Source organism: Petaurus breviceps, unplaced genomic scaffold, assembly GCF_028583685.1.
Source record: "Petaurus breviceps papuanus isolate PSGF00001 unplaced genomic scaffold, PetGlider_PUasm1.0 90760, whole genome shotgun sequence".
NCBI lineage: Eukaryota > Metazoa > Chordata > Mammalia > Diprotodontia > Petauridae > Petaurus > Petaurus breviceps.
The window spans coordinates 12,317,131-12,333,473 of NW_027187338.1; the positions used below are offsets into that span (position 1 = coordinate 12,317,131).

A 16,343-nucleotide genomic window follows, 5' to 3' on the forward strand; every position below is an offset into this window, starting at 1 on the left:
AATTGGCCCAAGGCCTTCCAAGTAGTAAACTTCATCAGAGGGGTGACTCAAGCCTAGGGCCAGTGGCTCTAGATCCAGTACTGTTTGTATTATTCTAGAATAAGAAGTAGTGTGGGTGTGGTAAAAAAAAAAAATCAGGGTAAGGACATGAGCTTGAATCCCATTTCTGCCCCTTACTCTGTGACCTTGACAAGTCATGTTGACCCCTCTGAGCTTTTCTCTCCTCATTTGCAGTGTTAGAAGGTTGCAGTAGATGATTTCTAAGATATTTTCCAATGCTAAATCTTGGGTTCTTTGGGGGAAGTCCCATTATTTGGGAGGAATGTCCTATCGCAACCCCTTTGAGCTTAAGCCCAGTGTCTCAGGCTCCAAGTGGGTGTGTAGAGGAGAGGGGGGCTCGGGAAGCCATGCTTGCATTATCTTCTCAGTAATATCCCTTTGCTCAGATTAAACCCCACATCTGGAATGTTCTCCATTTTTATTTATGCCCTTTAAAATAACCAATTTCCTTCAAAGCTCAGCCCAGGTACTACCTTGTAGGCTCAGCCTTAAAATTCTACCCACCAATTCTTAGTGCCCTCTCCCTCTTGAAATGATTTTGTATTTAATAATAACTAATAATAATAGCTAGCATTTGTACAGTGCTTGAAGGTTTGCCATGTGCTTTGCAAATAATACCTCATTTGATCCTCACAACAGCTGCGGGAGGTAGGTGCTTTTATTACCCCCATTTTACAGATGAGGAAACTGAAGTAGACAGAGATTCTGATTTGCCTGGGATCACATACCTAGTAAAGTATCTTAGGTGGGATTTGAACTTCGGGCTTCCTGACTCCAGGCTCAGCATTGTATCCACTGATACTTCTTTGTGTACTTATTGTAGAATGCAAGGTAAAAAGGTTCTTCAAAGGCAGAGACTGATTTTCTTTTCTTTCCTTTCCTTTGTTTTAACTTAAAAATTTTTCTGGTGATAGATTGTTTTTACATCACCTTTATTTCTGAATAGATCCTTCCCCTTTCCCATTCAGGGAATCAGTCCTTGTAAAAGAATTAAAAAAGGAAGGAGGGGGGCAGCTAGGTGTCACAGTGAATAGAGCACTGGCCTTGAAGTCAGGAGGACCCGAGTTCAAATCTTGCCTCAGACACTTAACACACTCGCCGTGTGACTTTTGGCAAGTCACTTAACTCCAATTGCTCTCAAAAAAAAAAAAAAAAAAGAAAGAAAGGAGGAAGCAATCCAGTACCACCAACAGGGCAACTGAATTTGGTGGTAAATGGATGCGTTTGTCTGCATCCATAGTACCACACCTCTGTAAAGAAGGGAGAGAGAAGAATTGTCTCATCTCTTCTTACAGACTAGGCTCAGTCAATATAATTACTTGGTGGTCAATTGATTTTGGAGGTGGGTTGTTCATCTTCCTTTTATTGCCATTTACATTGTTGTAGTCATTATGCAAGGACCTTGGTATTCCCAATACCTAGAACAGTACCTCTGCACTTACTAGGTGCTTAATAAAATGTTTTGAATTGAATTGAATTGATAGTACCTACCATGGAGGAACTTAGAAGATGATAGGGTCCAAGGCCCAGAGCTCTTGTCTGGTTGGAAAGACAGGATAACATGACAGAAGAGCTTTCTTCTTTTGTTGAGTATTGTGGGGATATGCTGTTATTGTATGTTTAAAATTTACTGTAAGAGTGCAATTAACAGACTTTGATTAGAGTCCCACCCCTTCCCTGAGAATAGCTGAGTGATGTGTCATTGGAGAGAAGCAGAGGAAGTAGGTGAAGGCTGGGCTCAGGGTGTGTTTGTTATCCCAATCCACAAATAAAGAGGAACTAGAGATGATATTCCTATAGGGCCTCCATAGGCCTCTTAGAAGAGGAGCATGGTCTCTGAAACAGGAAGAACCAGAAAATCTGTTTCAGGCTGGCTGAGAAAGCTGATCCAGAGATCTTTAGGGAAAGACATTCTCTGCCGTCTCAAGGCTGCATGGCCCAAATGTAAATGGTAGCTTAAGACAGTCAGTCCCTAAACATTTAGTAAGCACCTACTATATGCCAAGCATTGGGCTGAGTGCCGTGGATTCAAGGAAAAGGAAAAGACAGTCCCTGCCCCCAAGGAGCTTATAGTTTAATGGGGTAAGATAAAAATAAGCTGAAGGGAATGAACTGGGGTACCAAGTGTAGGGGCATGATGAAGATCTGGAGCCAGATGGGAAACGAGGAGTCTGCCTAGTCCTTGTTCAATAGAGAATCTTGGAGGGACTCTCCAATGTCCACCCTCCACCTTCTCTAACTAGAGAAAGGGAGAGGCCCAAGGAGCAGAGGGTCCTGAGGAGGTATCAGTTGCAGAATTGATTTGATCCTGCAGGAAGATGAATTTCTGGAGGCAATGGTGAGGTCTAGGTGAACAGCCACATGGGTAGTATACTATTCACCAAATAGTACAGTCAGCCCTAACAATTAACCAATAAAGATGTCTCAAACAAACTTAACGGGAAAGAGAAGAGTGGACAAGGGCCTTCCGTCATCAAGCTCTCCAGGAGTTAGGAATTGTGGCAACTTCAAGAACAGAAAAGGATGAAATGAAAGCCGAAGGAAGAATCTTACAGAAAATTGCCTTCCTCATCTTTGGGTACCAGGACCCAGAGCAAGACCTCCACGTGCCCAAAGAGAGGTGATGGAATGGAAATAAGGGGTCCAAGTTGAATAAAGGACTAGGAATGGGCCCTGGAAAGAACCGAGAATGTTACCTGTCCTGGAAGTGGAGTCCCCTTCTCCCCTGCCCTAGACTACCTCACATTACAAGTTTGTAAACCTTTGTTGACACTGCCCTTCCCCCCCCCAAACAATTCATAAACCTTTCTTTGGCAGAGTCCATCCTTGGTTGCACTTCAAATCATATTGTTGGCATACTGTCCTTTTTGTATATTTGTAGCTCCTTTGGAATTTCCTCTTTGAAACCTTCAGGATGCTTGTGGATTTCCCAGGGGATCGATTATATATATATCCCCAGTAGCTGATAAGGACTGTATTGGCTGTAACAGTCTAGGGAAATCAGAGACCCTGAAGTGTGGGAACCGAAGCAGACAATAAGTGGGAAGAATTTAGAAGAGGTAAGGGCAGGGCTGGAGGTGGACATTGGTCTCTTCACACCTTCTGTTCATCCACTCACTCATCCCTACATTAATATACAAAGTAGGGGTGGCGAGGTGGCACAGTGAATAGAGCACCTGTCCAGGAGTCAGGAGATCCTGAATTCAAATTTGACCTCCGAAACTTAACACTTACTAGCCATGTGACCTTGGGCAAATCACTTAACCCCAATTGTACTGCCTTCCACTTCAAAAAAAAAATACACAAAGTAACACATACATGCCAAATAAATGATACAGACCTTAAGCCCCATAGGAGCTTAAAGGAAAGATTATAGTGGGTTGGGTCAATCAGAGATTTCATAGAAGAAATTTGTAAGGGCCTGTGGCCCAGCAGGCCCAACATCTGAAGCAGGAAGAGGCTTAGAGATCCATGTTGGCACATGAACAGTGCCCCCAAGGGATAGGGAACATCAGCCTCTGTAGTAAAAAACAAAAAAGAAGATTGAACTTGGCACTCCCTAAATGTTAACTTTCTTAGTCTTGTACGGGCTCACCTGGCAGCTAGTGCTCCTGCAGGACTCAGCCCTGAGACCTTGGCCTGCTCTAGACACCAGAGTACAAAACCAGGCCGACTTTTCAGCTTATCCTCACTCTCCGGGCATTGCCTTTCCCCTCCAGACAGTGGGGATGGGAGTGGGAAGGGAGATTGGCTCTAACATTTCTCATTCCTGCCTTTGGAAGAATGTGACAAGTCCTACAAGAGCATAGGGCCAAGAAGAACACTCTAGGAAGGGGCCTAAGCACTTTATCAGAGAACCAACCTACCTCCTCATCTCTTGGTTCTGCTGGCTTCCTTCAAGTTTCAGCTAAAATCCCACCCTCTACAGGAAATCTTTCCTGAGTCCCCTTAATTTTGCTGATTATTTTTCCCTCTGCTGATTATTTTGAATTTATGCTGTCTATAGCATGTCTATACATTATTTGCATGTTATTTCCCCCATAAGATTGTGAGCACTTTGAGAACAGGGACTGTCTTTTTCCTTTTTATGTATTTCTGCACAGTGCTTGGCACATAGTGGGTGCCTAATTAATATTTATTGACTGATATTTAGTCTGCATTATCTGAACAAGCATCACCTCTACAACCTAACAGACAAGGAATCATACAGCTTTTGTTTGAAGACCTTCAATAAGGGGAAACCTACCTACCTTCCTCCCTGCCTGTCTATCTCCGGGTGCAGCCTGTTTCCTTTTGTTAGGAAATTTTTTCATAACCTCCAGCCTAAAATTTACCCCTTTGGGACTTCTACTCATTGCTCCAGTTCTTTTATATGGGACCAAGCAAAATCAGTCTAATCTCTTTTCCACATGATTTCCCTTCTGCCAAGGCAGAGATGGGTTGGGCTGGTAGGAGACACCCTTGGTTCTAAGTTTGGATCTGGTGTTAAATAGAAGCAGGATGTACCGTTAGTCTACCCATCTTTAAAATAAGAAAATTATCCTCAGGCAGAGATGTTTTTAAATGAAACATTCAGAAGTGAACTATTTGGGGCTCCAAAATAGGAACTTATCCTCTGCATCCTTGGTAATTAAAAATGGTATTTGGAGCTCACCCTTTATATCATAGCCACATCCTGTAACTGTTGGTTAGAATTAGACCTGGCCACACTGTCCACGTGGAGGCCTGTGGGACACTGTTTTGCCTCTTAAATCACCAAGTAGACTCCATTTTTTGTACTAGTGGTACAGTTTTGCCATGTCACTTAACCTTGGTGTGATCCCTTAAGCTGACAAGTGTCAAGCCCCTCTGGGACTATTAGGTCAAGAAGAGACTTTGTTGGGCTTAAGGCAGCAGCTCGTGGTCCTCAGAATTTGAAGATTTTTAATAAGTATTAGTGAGGCCAATCCTCCCCTGAAGTCCTGTTCTGAGGCTAGACACTGGGTTCTTGAGAGCTGTGCTGGGGGCCAACCAAGCTGGAGAATCATAGTAATAATAATAATGATGATGTTAGCCAGCATTTATATATCACAGTGATCTCATTTTATCCTAACCACAGCCCTGGGAGGTAGGTGCTGTTATCCCATGTTTATAGATAAAGAAACTGCGGCCCACTTACCCTGGATCACCAAGCTAGTAAATTTCTGAAGTCGGATTTGAACTCATGTCTCTGACTCTAGATCCAGCCTTCTATTTACTACTCTACCTATCTGCCTCTTGAAAAGCTTCCAGTTCAAGGCCAAGGATGTATTGTGTGTCTCTGTCTGTCTGTCTGTTTCTCTCTCATCTTGCATATATGCCTAAATATGTGCTCATCCCCAAGAGAATTTAATATCTGTGAAGGCAGAGATTTTTTTGTTTTTTCTTTGTACACCAAGCAGATAGCACAGTGCGTGACATTTAATTGGTAATTAGTAATGCTTCTTCATTGACTGATTGAAGACCAGCTTGGCTAAGTGTAGAGGGGCTCCTCATGAAGGGTTGTCCATTGAGTAATCTATTCAGGTGGAGAGAAGCTCATTGCCTATTGATGTATAAAGGGTCTGAGATCAGTGTCAGGAGAAGGTTTACCTGCATGGATGAAATCACATATCTTTTAAAGTATTAGGTGGAAAGTATTAGGCTAGACTTGGAGTCAGAAGCCTGAGTTCAAATCCTGGCTCAACTACTTACTATCAGTGTTACTTAGCCCAAGTCACTTTACCTCTCTTGGCCTCAGTTTCCTTATCTGTAAAATAAGAGGGTTGGGCTAAGTAACCTCTAAGGTCCTTTCCAGCCCGAGATCTATGCTGCCAAAATCCTTTGATTCTTTGAAGTAAGTGAAACTAAAGAGCTTCACTTGAGCCAGCAGAAGCAAACAGCTCCCAAGAGTCCTGTGCCTGGCCCCTTCATAGGCCTGGGGCTTTCTGCCATACCAGAATTTCATCCATCTCTGTCTCTCTCCATCTGTTTCCATAAATAGGGCACTTCCTTGTGTTTGGAAATGGCATTTGTCAGTGTTATTGTTATGTCAATGTGCTTCCTTTGCAGGTGGCGTGGGTGTCATGTGTCCGCTCACTGAGCAAGGCAAACAGCTGGCCATTCAGGTGTCCAACATCTTGGGCATGGATTTCTGTGGCATTGACCTCCTTATCATGGATGATGGCTCCTTTGTGGTGTGTGAGGCAAATGCCAATGTGGGCTTTGTTGCATTTGACCAGGCGTGCAATCTGGATGTGGGTGGGATCATCGCTGATTACACCATGTCCCTGCTCCCCAGCAGGCTGACCGGGAAGATGGCCCTTCTCCCAGGAGCGTCTAGCGCTGGTGAGAAGAGTGAGCCCGAAGGATGTGCTTCTGCCCAGGCTGGCCCAGAAAACATTTACATCAACAACAGCGGCTCTACATCCAGTGAGAGTGAACCAGAACTGGGAGAAATCAGGGATTCTTTGGCAAACACGGCCAGGGCCCAGCCCCCTTCACTGCCAGGCCCCAGCTACAATATTAACAACATGATTGCCTCTGAATTAAAACTTAAATGAATTCAGCTTTTGAATATCATTTAAACCAAATCCTGCTGCTTCCCTGATAGTTTTGAATGAATAAGATCTTGACTAATGTGTGTTCATTTGCACAGAAAATAGGAATCCCATCTGGGCACTTACTCACTTTACAGTATTCTTTCTAACGACGATTTAAGAAAATTGCTTGGCTTTGTGGTTTGTACAAAGACTAAAGAATGCTCGCTGAGAATAACATCCCAGCTGATGAAGTGGAGCTTGGTGCCTGTGTTATGGACACTTGGCTATTAAGTGCTAGCAGCCGACTGCCAGGCATTGAATCTCTATGCTGCTCTAGTCTGCATGTTTCCATCTCTCAACAACAGAGCCCAGTCATTCAGCACCGCTTTGAAAGCTTCCAAGAGATCAGGGCGATCGACAGCCGAGAGCTGTGAAATCCAGATGCAATAATGAGCTCTCTTCTGTTAATGGCCATTCAAAGCTTCCAGCACCATGCTAGAGAACCCATCCTCACTTCCCACCGATCAACATCTTGGCATCATTGTGACCTGCTTCTCTGTCACTCAGGATTCAGTGATTTGGGAGCATCTCCATTAGCACTTTCAAAGAAGCACTTTGTAGAAAGTGGAATCCGACCTGTTCTGGGCCTCATTTCCATTAGGGCAGAGGAACGCACGCTGATCTGTAAATAGAGCCTCTCTTACAAAATGCTTTGTTGTTTCCATCACAAAATGGAAAGATGTGCTTTAGCAGGTGCCCTGGCCCCCAGGTGCCTCTTCCAATCTATTCTTCCTCTTCTCTCTTCCCTCTGCCTTTTGGTTTCAGTTGGACATGCATTTCACTGAGCTGGGGGACATATGCTTTCTTTTCTTCTTCAGGGGGTACTCAAACCTTCCCTATGTAGGATTTGTCTCCAGAAGCTCCCTGGAATTGTGTGTAAGTGAAATCAGTTAGCTGGATAACATAGCCAAAGCCTGGAGAATAAGCATCACTCCTCCGTGTTGAAGGATCTATCATTTGGTGTGGTGTGGGTGGGCTGCAGGTGTGTCTGTTGGGCTCTGTGAAATTATAATGGGGCAAAGCAATTAGAAATACACCGACCCAGTGAGACAGTCTAGAGTCCAACATAACCCCAGAAATCTGAATTTTTGGACCCTTTGAAATGAGGGAGAATCACCCTTCAGGAATCACCACACGTCCTGGTCTTATTTCTGTTTTCTGGCTAACATGGGCATACCCTGAGCATTTCCATTCCAACTGTCTGTGCAGTAGGTGACGAGCCTCTCCCTGGGAAGGAGTCATTGAGATGCATATTTGAAACTCTGATAATATAGAAAATATCTGTCAAATAATGACACTTAAGAAAAAACACATATCACAATTCCCACATTCAAGTGAGTGTTGTCCCCTTCAAAGCCTTATCTTAAGAGAGTACACCTTTATTCCTGCAAAGCTTTTAGAACTGAATTCAGACCCAATTTATAAGCTCCAAAAGAAAATCAGTGGTGACTACATAGTCACCTTTTATTATGAGGGCTCACACTTTATCCCTGGCTTTAGTTTAAGATCACTTTTAACTATTTCTAGAAATCAGAATTACCTCCCAGTTGTTGGGGCTGAAAAAAAATTGCATCACAAACATTGAAGTACATTCCCAAAGATGAGAGGGGGGGGGTGGCTAAGTGGTGCAGTGAGTAAGGTGCCGGCCCTGGAGTCAAGAGGACCCGAGTTTGGTTCTGGCCTCAGACACAACACCCACACAAAACAACTAGCCGTGTAACCTTGGGCAAGTTACTTAACCCCAATTGCCCTTCAAAAGGCAAAAAAAAAAAAGATGAGAGGAGGGAGGGGGCAGGGAATATGATTTAAGCAGTGACAGCTTTGGTAGAACAAATCTATGGCCTTCCGATGGGGATTGCTTTGGTGAGAAACACACCCACTCAGATGTACAGGATTTGGTCTGAATAAAGAAATCATTCACATTTACTTACACCTCATGCTAATTTAACATAACTGACTGTAAAATGTGTATAAAATAGCATTACAGCAATTTTCACACCATAATTTAAAATAGGATTTGTCTTAGAGCACCATGACTGAAAACAGTTCCATGACTGGGGAGAGTTGAACACTCCCTTTGGTCCTACTGAACACTTTCCTTTGATTGAAATTGACCCAAGTCACATGTCCTGCAGCCAGGATGTCTCTGGAGCTGGGTAGAGGAATCTCACCGTGCACAGGGAGTATTTTATACCTAGCCCAATGTACCTCAGATACCACCAAACAATGCATTTGTGACTACATATCTGGTTTAGTTGGGGGGGGGGGATGATAGTACTTCACTTTTGTGTGGGTTATGACACCTTTTACACTCAGGGGACATTAGGCAGTATATGAGTTTGCTTCTGTCTTCACTGAAGTTAACTAAATGCTTTATTTGTGTCTGAACATCTGCAGGAGCCAAGTGGAAATTGAATTTGTTCTTTAACTCTTTAAGAATCTGCCCCCTACACACACACAGACACAAAGGGTACTTTTCTGGGCACTGGGGAGACAAAGCCCCCCTTCCCAGTCTCTCTTGCCCCAAGAAAAGATCCTTCCCTGGCTTTGAGATATGCCTTTAGAGAATCCCCCCCCCCCCGGCTTTGAGATATGCCTTTAGAGAATCCCCCATCCAGGAGCAGCCAAGGCAAGTTATAAGGGGGAGGAATATAGAATCTCTGCTTGTTTATGCCCACCAACTTTGCCTGAATCATGCTTCAGTTACCCTCTCCTCCCCCTTAAAATCCCCTGGCAGCACCCAGTATGACTCAGTAGGAAAAAACCTCATGCTTGAAGTTGGACAAACTAGTTTGCGTCCAGTTCTAAATTAGTCATTGATTAGCTGAATGACCTTTGGGCAAATTATTTTAACTTTGTGCCTCAGTTTTTCCATCAGTAAAATGGGGGGGGGGATGCCCTTCCCTACCTACCTTTCAAGGACTTCTGTGAGGAGAAAATCAATTGCTAGATGTGAATAATAATTTGAAAATTGCATTGCAAGAGGTGGAATGAGGAAGGAGGAGCATATCTTCTTCCCTCTGTGACTGCAAGATGGGACTCCCCAACACCCATCCCCCTTCGGGAACTTCAGGAGGAAACAGGCCAATAGGTGTCTATTTTTGCATCCTGGGCAGCATGGGAATGCAACTTCTCAGCACCTTCAGTTCCAGCATGGAAAGCCTGCAGGGACCATTCGAGTATGACAACAGCCTTGCAGCCAAATCGTAGATAAGCTGGGACACTTGCTTCCCTTGTTCTTCCAGTGAAAGATGTCTTCCCTATATAACATACATGTCCATCTCTGTAGAACGCCTCCTTTTATTTGGTAGGAGCAACTTGAAACTGGTGAAAACTTGAATACCACTAGCTGAGTCACCGTGAATATCTTTTGTTATGCACTGATGAAAAAAAAATTCCGTGTATCTGTGTGTGTGTTAGGGCTTGCAAAGGTAGCTAGAACTCTGGCTTTTAGCTTGAGATCTTTGAGAAACCTGATAAGCAATACAAGTGAACCCCAAGTCATGTGGGGGCCCTACTCTCAGACCTCACCCAGATAGAAAGGAATCCCATAATAATCCCCCCAAAGGAATCCCCCCCCCCAAATGAATTTGCTAAAGGCAGCATTTGAAAGAAATGTGGCTAGGAGGTTTAGGTATTGTTTCCATAGGAATGTAAGGAAGTGGGATGATATATGTCATTTTATTGGGAGAAATAACTATGTGGGGTGGTGTTTTATCATTTCAGTGAGATAATAAGAAAGGAGAATAAGAACCCTTTTTAGCTAAATCTACTCAGAGGGAGGAGGAATAAGGCCTCTTTTTTTTTTCATTTCAAGGACTGGTTAATTAAGGTTTTAGAAATCCCCCTTGAATGCATATCACTGATGAAACCAATTATAGTTATTTCAACACCTCATATCCTTGTATTAGGTAAGAAAGGCAGAATACCTTCCCTTTGTAAGCCCCAAAACCTTGGACACCCATGGCTAGCTAAAAGGAACTAAGCAGAAGGTTATCGATAGTAACCTTGATTAAATTAGTAGTCATCCCCAGCTGCTGCTGTGGATTATCCCTAGGATGTGCAGGTATGTCTGGAGTGATCAGGGGTGACCGGCTGTCTTTACTACCCTGGCTCCTTTTGGAGTATCCTTTGATTTTGAATGTCAGGCCCCTCTTTCCAGAGCCTGGGATCTTCCTGTTAAAAAGATGGGTCAAGACCACTGTTTATTGTGTGGTAATCTGCTACCATGGATAGAGCACCAGACTGGACATCAGAAGAACTGAGGTCTAGTTCTGGCCCTTCTACTCACTCAAACATGTTGCTTCAGCCTCTGAGCCTCAGTTTCCTCATTTGTGAACTAAAGAGCTCAGACAAAAAAGGTTCCTTCCAGCTCTGACATCATCACTTTATGATTTTATTCCAGTCCCTAGTTTCCAGTCTCTGCAGTCAGTAGCTAGGTACAAATTCTTTTGTGGCTCCCCATCAGTGGAAATCTTTCCAGGTAGAGGCTGGATGTCTACTTGTGAGAAATATAGTAAAGATCCTTGTGCAGATGAACTAAATTAAATAACCTTTGAGATGCCTTCCAGCTCAGAAACTCTATGATTCTATGAACTCAAATAGAAAGGAATAGACAATAGTGGCTTACATTAGCCGAATCCCATCTCTCCAGGCCTTAGTTTCTTCATCTACCATGTTGTTCATTTGTTTCAGTCGTGTCCAATTCTTTGTGACCCCATATGGGGCTTTCTTAGCAAAGATACTGGAATGGTTTGCCATTTCCCTCTCCATATCATTTTACAGCTGAGGAAACTGAGACAAACGTGTTGGAATGACTTGTCCAGGGTTACAAAACTAGTGAGTGTCTGAGACCAAATTTGAACTCAGGAGAAAAAGTCTTCCTGACTCTAGTCCCATCACTCTGTGCACTGTAGCAGCACCTAGCCTCTCTGCTAGGGAGTTCTGACTAGGTGAGCTCGCTGACATTCTGTGACAGAGAACTTGGTTGATTACAAAACACTTCCCTTCCATTTTCTTACTTGAGACTCAACAGCTTCACAACACAGGTATTATATTATCCCTATTTTATAAATGAGGAAACTTGGCTCAGAGGTAATTAACTTGACCAGAGTCTTACAGATCACTAACAGGTGAAGCCAAGACTCAACCTGCAGTGTTCTGACCCCAAGTTTGGGGCTACTGCTCTTTCTACCACACACTGTTATCTCTGAGCTATCCAGGATCAGCACAAACAGGCTCCCTCTGGGCTTCAGGTCCCAGAGAAAGGTACTAGCAGGATTGCAAAATGACATTAGGACTTGCTTGGGTGGAAGGAGGAGAGAGAGAGTGAAGAAAAGGGCTTTTGGAGGGGTCCAGGCTCACCCAGCAGAAAAAAGGAGAGATGGTGGTGGTAGACTTAGAAGAAAAAGACAAACCATGAAGCATCTATTGCATGCCTTCTTTGTTCATGGTGCAATGGTAAGGGTTAGAACTGTCCCTTCCCTCAAGGGGCTCATATTCTTCCTGACTTCTGCTCCCCAGAGCTGTTTAAGAGTAGAAAGTAGGTTAGCCAACAGTCTGATCTGGAGTTCTTTGGCACTCAATTTTATTTCGGAATTTCCTATGCTATGATTTATCGGTTTGGGGTCAGATTTGAATGGGAAATGCCATAATCTCAAGATTATATAACCTATAAGATGGGTGATGGAATAGGGGAACCCCAAGCTGGTCTTAAATTCCATTCTACAAATATGTAAAATGTGTACTATATACAGGGACCTTTACTTGACATTGTGGGGATATAATGATAATTACAATACAACCTCTCCTCACAAGGATCATACCATGTAATGGGAGCTGGGGAGAGGAGGTGTTTTGGAGAGAAAGGGGCCAGGAAACAAATAACTAGCATTGGAGGGGCCCAAAGAGGAAACATTTGAGAGGCGGGATTACTTTGAGCTAAAAGAAAGGAGTTTCTTTGAAGATGTGGCATCTGAGTTGGGTTCTCAAAAGCAAGGAGAATTTCAATAAGCAAGTCTATTCCAGGCACATTTTGTGTCAGCAAAGGCAGAATGCCTGGAACGCACCCCTTCCTCACCTCACCTACCTTTTCCTGGTGCCCCTAGCTACTAGTGTTGGCTCTCTCCTTCTGCCTTTTATTGATTTTGTATATATTTGGAATATATTTACATATTGGAAGACCACAGGACTGTGTATATGCCTCTCCCCCATAACATTTAAGATCGCTGAAGGCAAAGACTTTCTTAGTTGTCTGGATATAATATACACTTCATAATTGATTGAGTGAGAATAAGGCAGAGAGGATAGTCCAGTCTGGAATACGCAAGGGAGAATATTATAGACATCAAATGTCAGTATTGTTGGGCATTGGGGAGCCACCATAGACTTTATATAGAAGGTGAAGTGGTCAGAGAGATGCATTAGGGTACATGCCAATTTAAAAATAGTAGTAATACATGACATGTGATAATGCCCCATCATATCCTTACATGATAGGGTGATGATTCCCTGAGGGATGGAGAGCTTTGGGCTTGGCTTATGGGCTCCTATATGGTGAAAAGTAGGAAAGTGAAGATGTCGGGGGAGGATATGGACTTCGCTGAGCCAAGAGCATGTATGTAGAAATGTTATTGGGCTAGGAGGTAGTTACAGTAGTAGTCTGTATGAGAAGTGTGGCTAGACTGAAAGTGCCACTGGAGTTTCTGCTTAGCCTTGAGATTGCTTTTTGGCCTCTCCTGAGTTCCAGGGTTGGCCAGTTATGGGGGGAGTACATGGGCACACTTGTGAGAGGCTCAGTTATGTGGTCATGTAACAGATTGGCCAGTATTCCCTCCTTTGCTTTCTCTTTCCCAATCTGGTGTCAGTTTCCCCTGGGTATTTATGGCACAGGGAATTGGCAGGGCTGAGGGGATTTCCCAGTGAGCAGTACAATTGTGACATCTTGTGTTCTGATACTCATAGAATCAAAATTGATTTGGTGGTGGAATAGGAGTGGTTCTGATTCATCAGTTACATGTTCACTGAGATTACAATTATAAAGAAAATTAACATTTGAGAATTTAACTGGCAGTTTTTGTTCTTCAAAAAAAGCATAAAACTGTTGCATAGACAAGATAACCTGTTCCCTTCACTCTTGATTATCCACGTCATTCTAATTCTGAGCCAATATTCATAAAACTCTCAGAGACCAACCATGGACAAAGAAATTATGAGTCTAAGAGCAATTCATAAAGCAGATCTGTCATCAAAAGTCATATCACTTTCCATAACTTAATACCATCAACATGAAGACATAAAGATCTTGGTCATGACTGCCATGACTTCTGTGACTTTTGTCACACCCCCTTCATGAGCTTCAGTTTTCCTGTTTGTAAAATTATGGGACAGTACTAGATGGTCGACCTCTTAGGTTCCCTTCAGCTTTGACATTCAGTGGCTGTGGTTTTGAATGAAATTCTGGTTTAGATTACCTACTCCCTTCTTTGCCATTGCCTTCCTTTCCCTTCCTGGGATTTGGCTTACTTGAAAGAAGTTACCTGTTCCACCTTCTAACTCAGAGACTATGGACGAGATGGGTTAATCTGGGAGAGCAGCACTAGAAGCCTCGGGGAAAAGTGTCTCAGGATCACTTAGATATCACTCTGACCAATCTCAAGCCCAAGGCCATAATTCTAGTTGGTGAACCTTACTTGTGTTCACTTCATCCTTGTTTGTTATGACTTGAGATCCATGGAGAAAGGGATGAGAAGGAGGGAAGGGATAGAGAATATAGCAGGGAAATCTCCATTCTGCCTGGTTTGATGCAAACTGGGTTCTAGGGCTCCTTTATTTTATAAGAAGGCTTTCTGGTATTCACAGGAAGGGAGAGCTGGGGCCCCTTGTGTTGAAGAATCAGTCACATTTTCTATAATTGCAAACCCAAGATATTTGAGATTCCTGTCTAGACCACCGTATAGCTGGAAGCATGAAGCTATTTTTCAGGGGGTGACTGGGCAATTTCTGGGGCTTGTCAAGTCCTGAATGGCCATGACTGTGGTCCCCAGGTTTAGGGTACCCATTGGACTGAACATGATTAGGCACACTTGGTGATGAAGCTAGGACTCTCAGGAAAGCAGCACACAAGGCCAATTTGGCAGAGGCATGTGTTCTAGTCCATTATGCAATTTTTATATATGCAACTTGAAGCAAAGAATAACATTGGAAACTCATGTGCTTCCCCGCCTGTTTCTGAAAACTTTGGGTTTTTCATATCGGGGGGGGGGAAATCTCAGTTTTGAATCTCAGTTTCTGAACCTACTGAGAAAAGCAACTTGAAGAGTCCTACCTGGGGGCTACACTGCAGATGAGTTCTCCTTAGGAAGGTTTGAGTTTTTGCTATCGAAATACAAGCTAAGGAATATGTTTTACCTGGACACTAGAATATCTAATTTCCAAATGGCTTATGCAGCAATAACTTGGTTAACTTTCTCGCAGAGATCAGTTACAAATGATGGCTTGTTTTTTTGTTGCTTTTTATTAAACCACTGCTATGAAACACAACTTTTGTTTTGTCTTTGTTGCCAAAGATGTAGCTGTCTTTCTGTTGCTATTTTTAAATGAGCCTCATAAGCCAAATCTGCACTTATTATTCTCATATCACAAGAAAGGGGGAATGCCAAGCAAACTCATGTTTGATGAGTTGCGTACCAGCTGCTCTTTGAAAAACAATCATTTTCCATTCAGAGCATGGGTGTACAGAGAATTCAAATAGCTTTCAATTATCTGAACTAATGAAGGTGCAGGAGCATCTTTCAAATGATAATAGCCAATGATGACCTGCTCAGGGTACAGCACCAGAGGACCATTAAAGATAGGGATATCACAAGAGGGGTCAATGACAATCTCTGAATGGTATGGTGGTAAGTCCCAGTATTTCCTTTTATCTACTTGAAAGACTGGTCCAATAGTGGCCCCCTTTCAATTCTCTTTTGTACCAGTGGTTATAGTAGAAGGAAGATGTAGACTTTTGACTGATGGGTGTTTCTGAACTCCATGGGAAAATCTACCCAAGAGACATAAGTGGGTAGGGGAAAAGGACATTAGACTAGCTAAGCAGTGATGGAGAGCTCATGACTCATAATGTGAATTAACTGTATGTAGACAATCATACTTAATGCAGTGGTCACAAAATGGTAGAAAGATGGTACCATTGATACAAAAGAAATGTTTTATCAAAAAATTGGGGCTGCAAAAATATAGATGGATTGGATTTGGTTGTGAGCTGGCCCCTGGATTTCCCCATTGTCCCTTTGGCTTGTTATTCCCTCTTTCAGCTATATTTGATCCACTGTCCTTGTTTAACCCTTGGAAACAACATGAGCTACTTTAGCCACCACCACCAACTTTGTTTCTTTAGCAAAGTCACATGAGGGAACAGATTCCAGAATGTAATAATGCCAGTTGGAGAGAATGGCAGTCTCCCAAAGTTAGCTTTTCATGCCCGTACATTTGGATCCAAGGTAGGAGAGGGTTTAAGGCTTTTCTTTCTTGAAGAAGCTCTTCCTTCTGATTTTCAAGTGACTTCTGGCTCTAACTGAAGTCATAGGATCACAGGATTTAGAGCTAGAAAAGGGACCTTAAAGATCTAGTGTAGTCTTTTTGTTTTATTTGCTCAAGGTCACAGTGAGTAGTGGCAAAGCTAAG

At 43.1% G+C, this 16,343-nt stretch overlaps 1 protein-coding gene across 1 annotated transcript in view; it reads left to right on the forward strand.

Moving 5' to 3' along the window:
* RIMKLA (ribosomal modification protein rimK like family member A) overlaps nucleotides 1-7,589 on the forward strand; it is a 58,521-nt gene extending 50,932 nt beyond the window's left edge. Inside the window, exon 5 of the mRNA XM_069068158.1 lies at nucleotides 6,130-7,589. Within this exon, the coding sequence (XP_068924259.1) occupies nucleotides 6,130-6,620 (491 nt within the window). The 3' untranslated portion in view covers nucleotides 6,621-7,589. The remainder of the gene's footprint in view (nucleotides 1-6,129) is intronic.
* The last annotated feature ends 8,754 nt before the right edge of the window (nucleotides 7,590-16,343 follow it).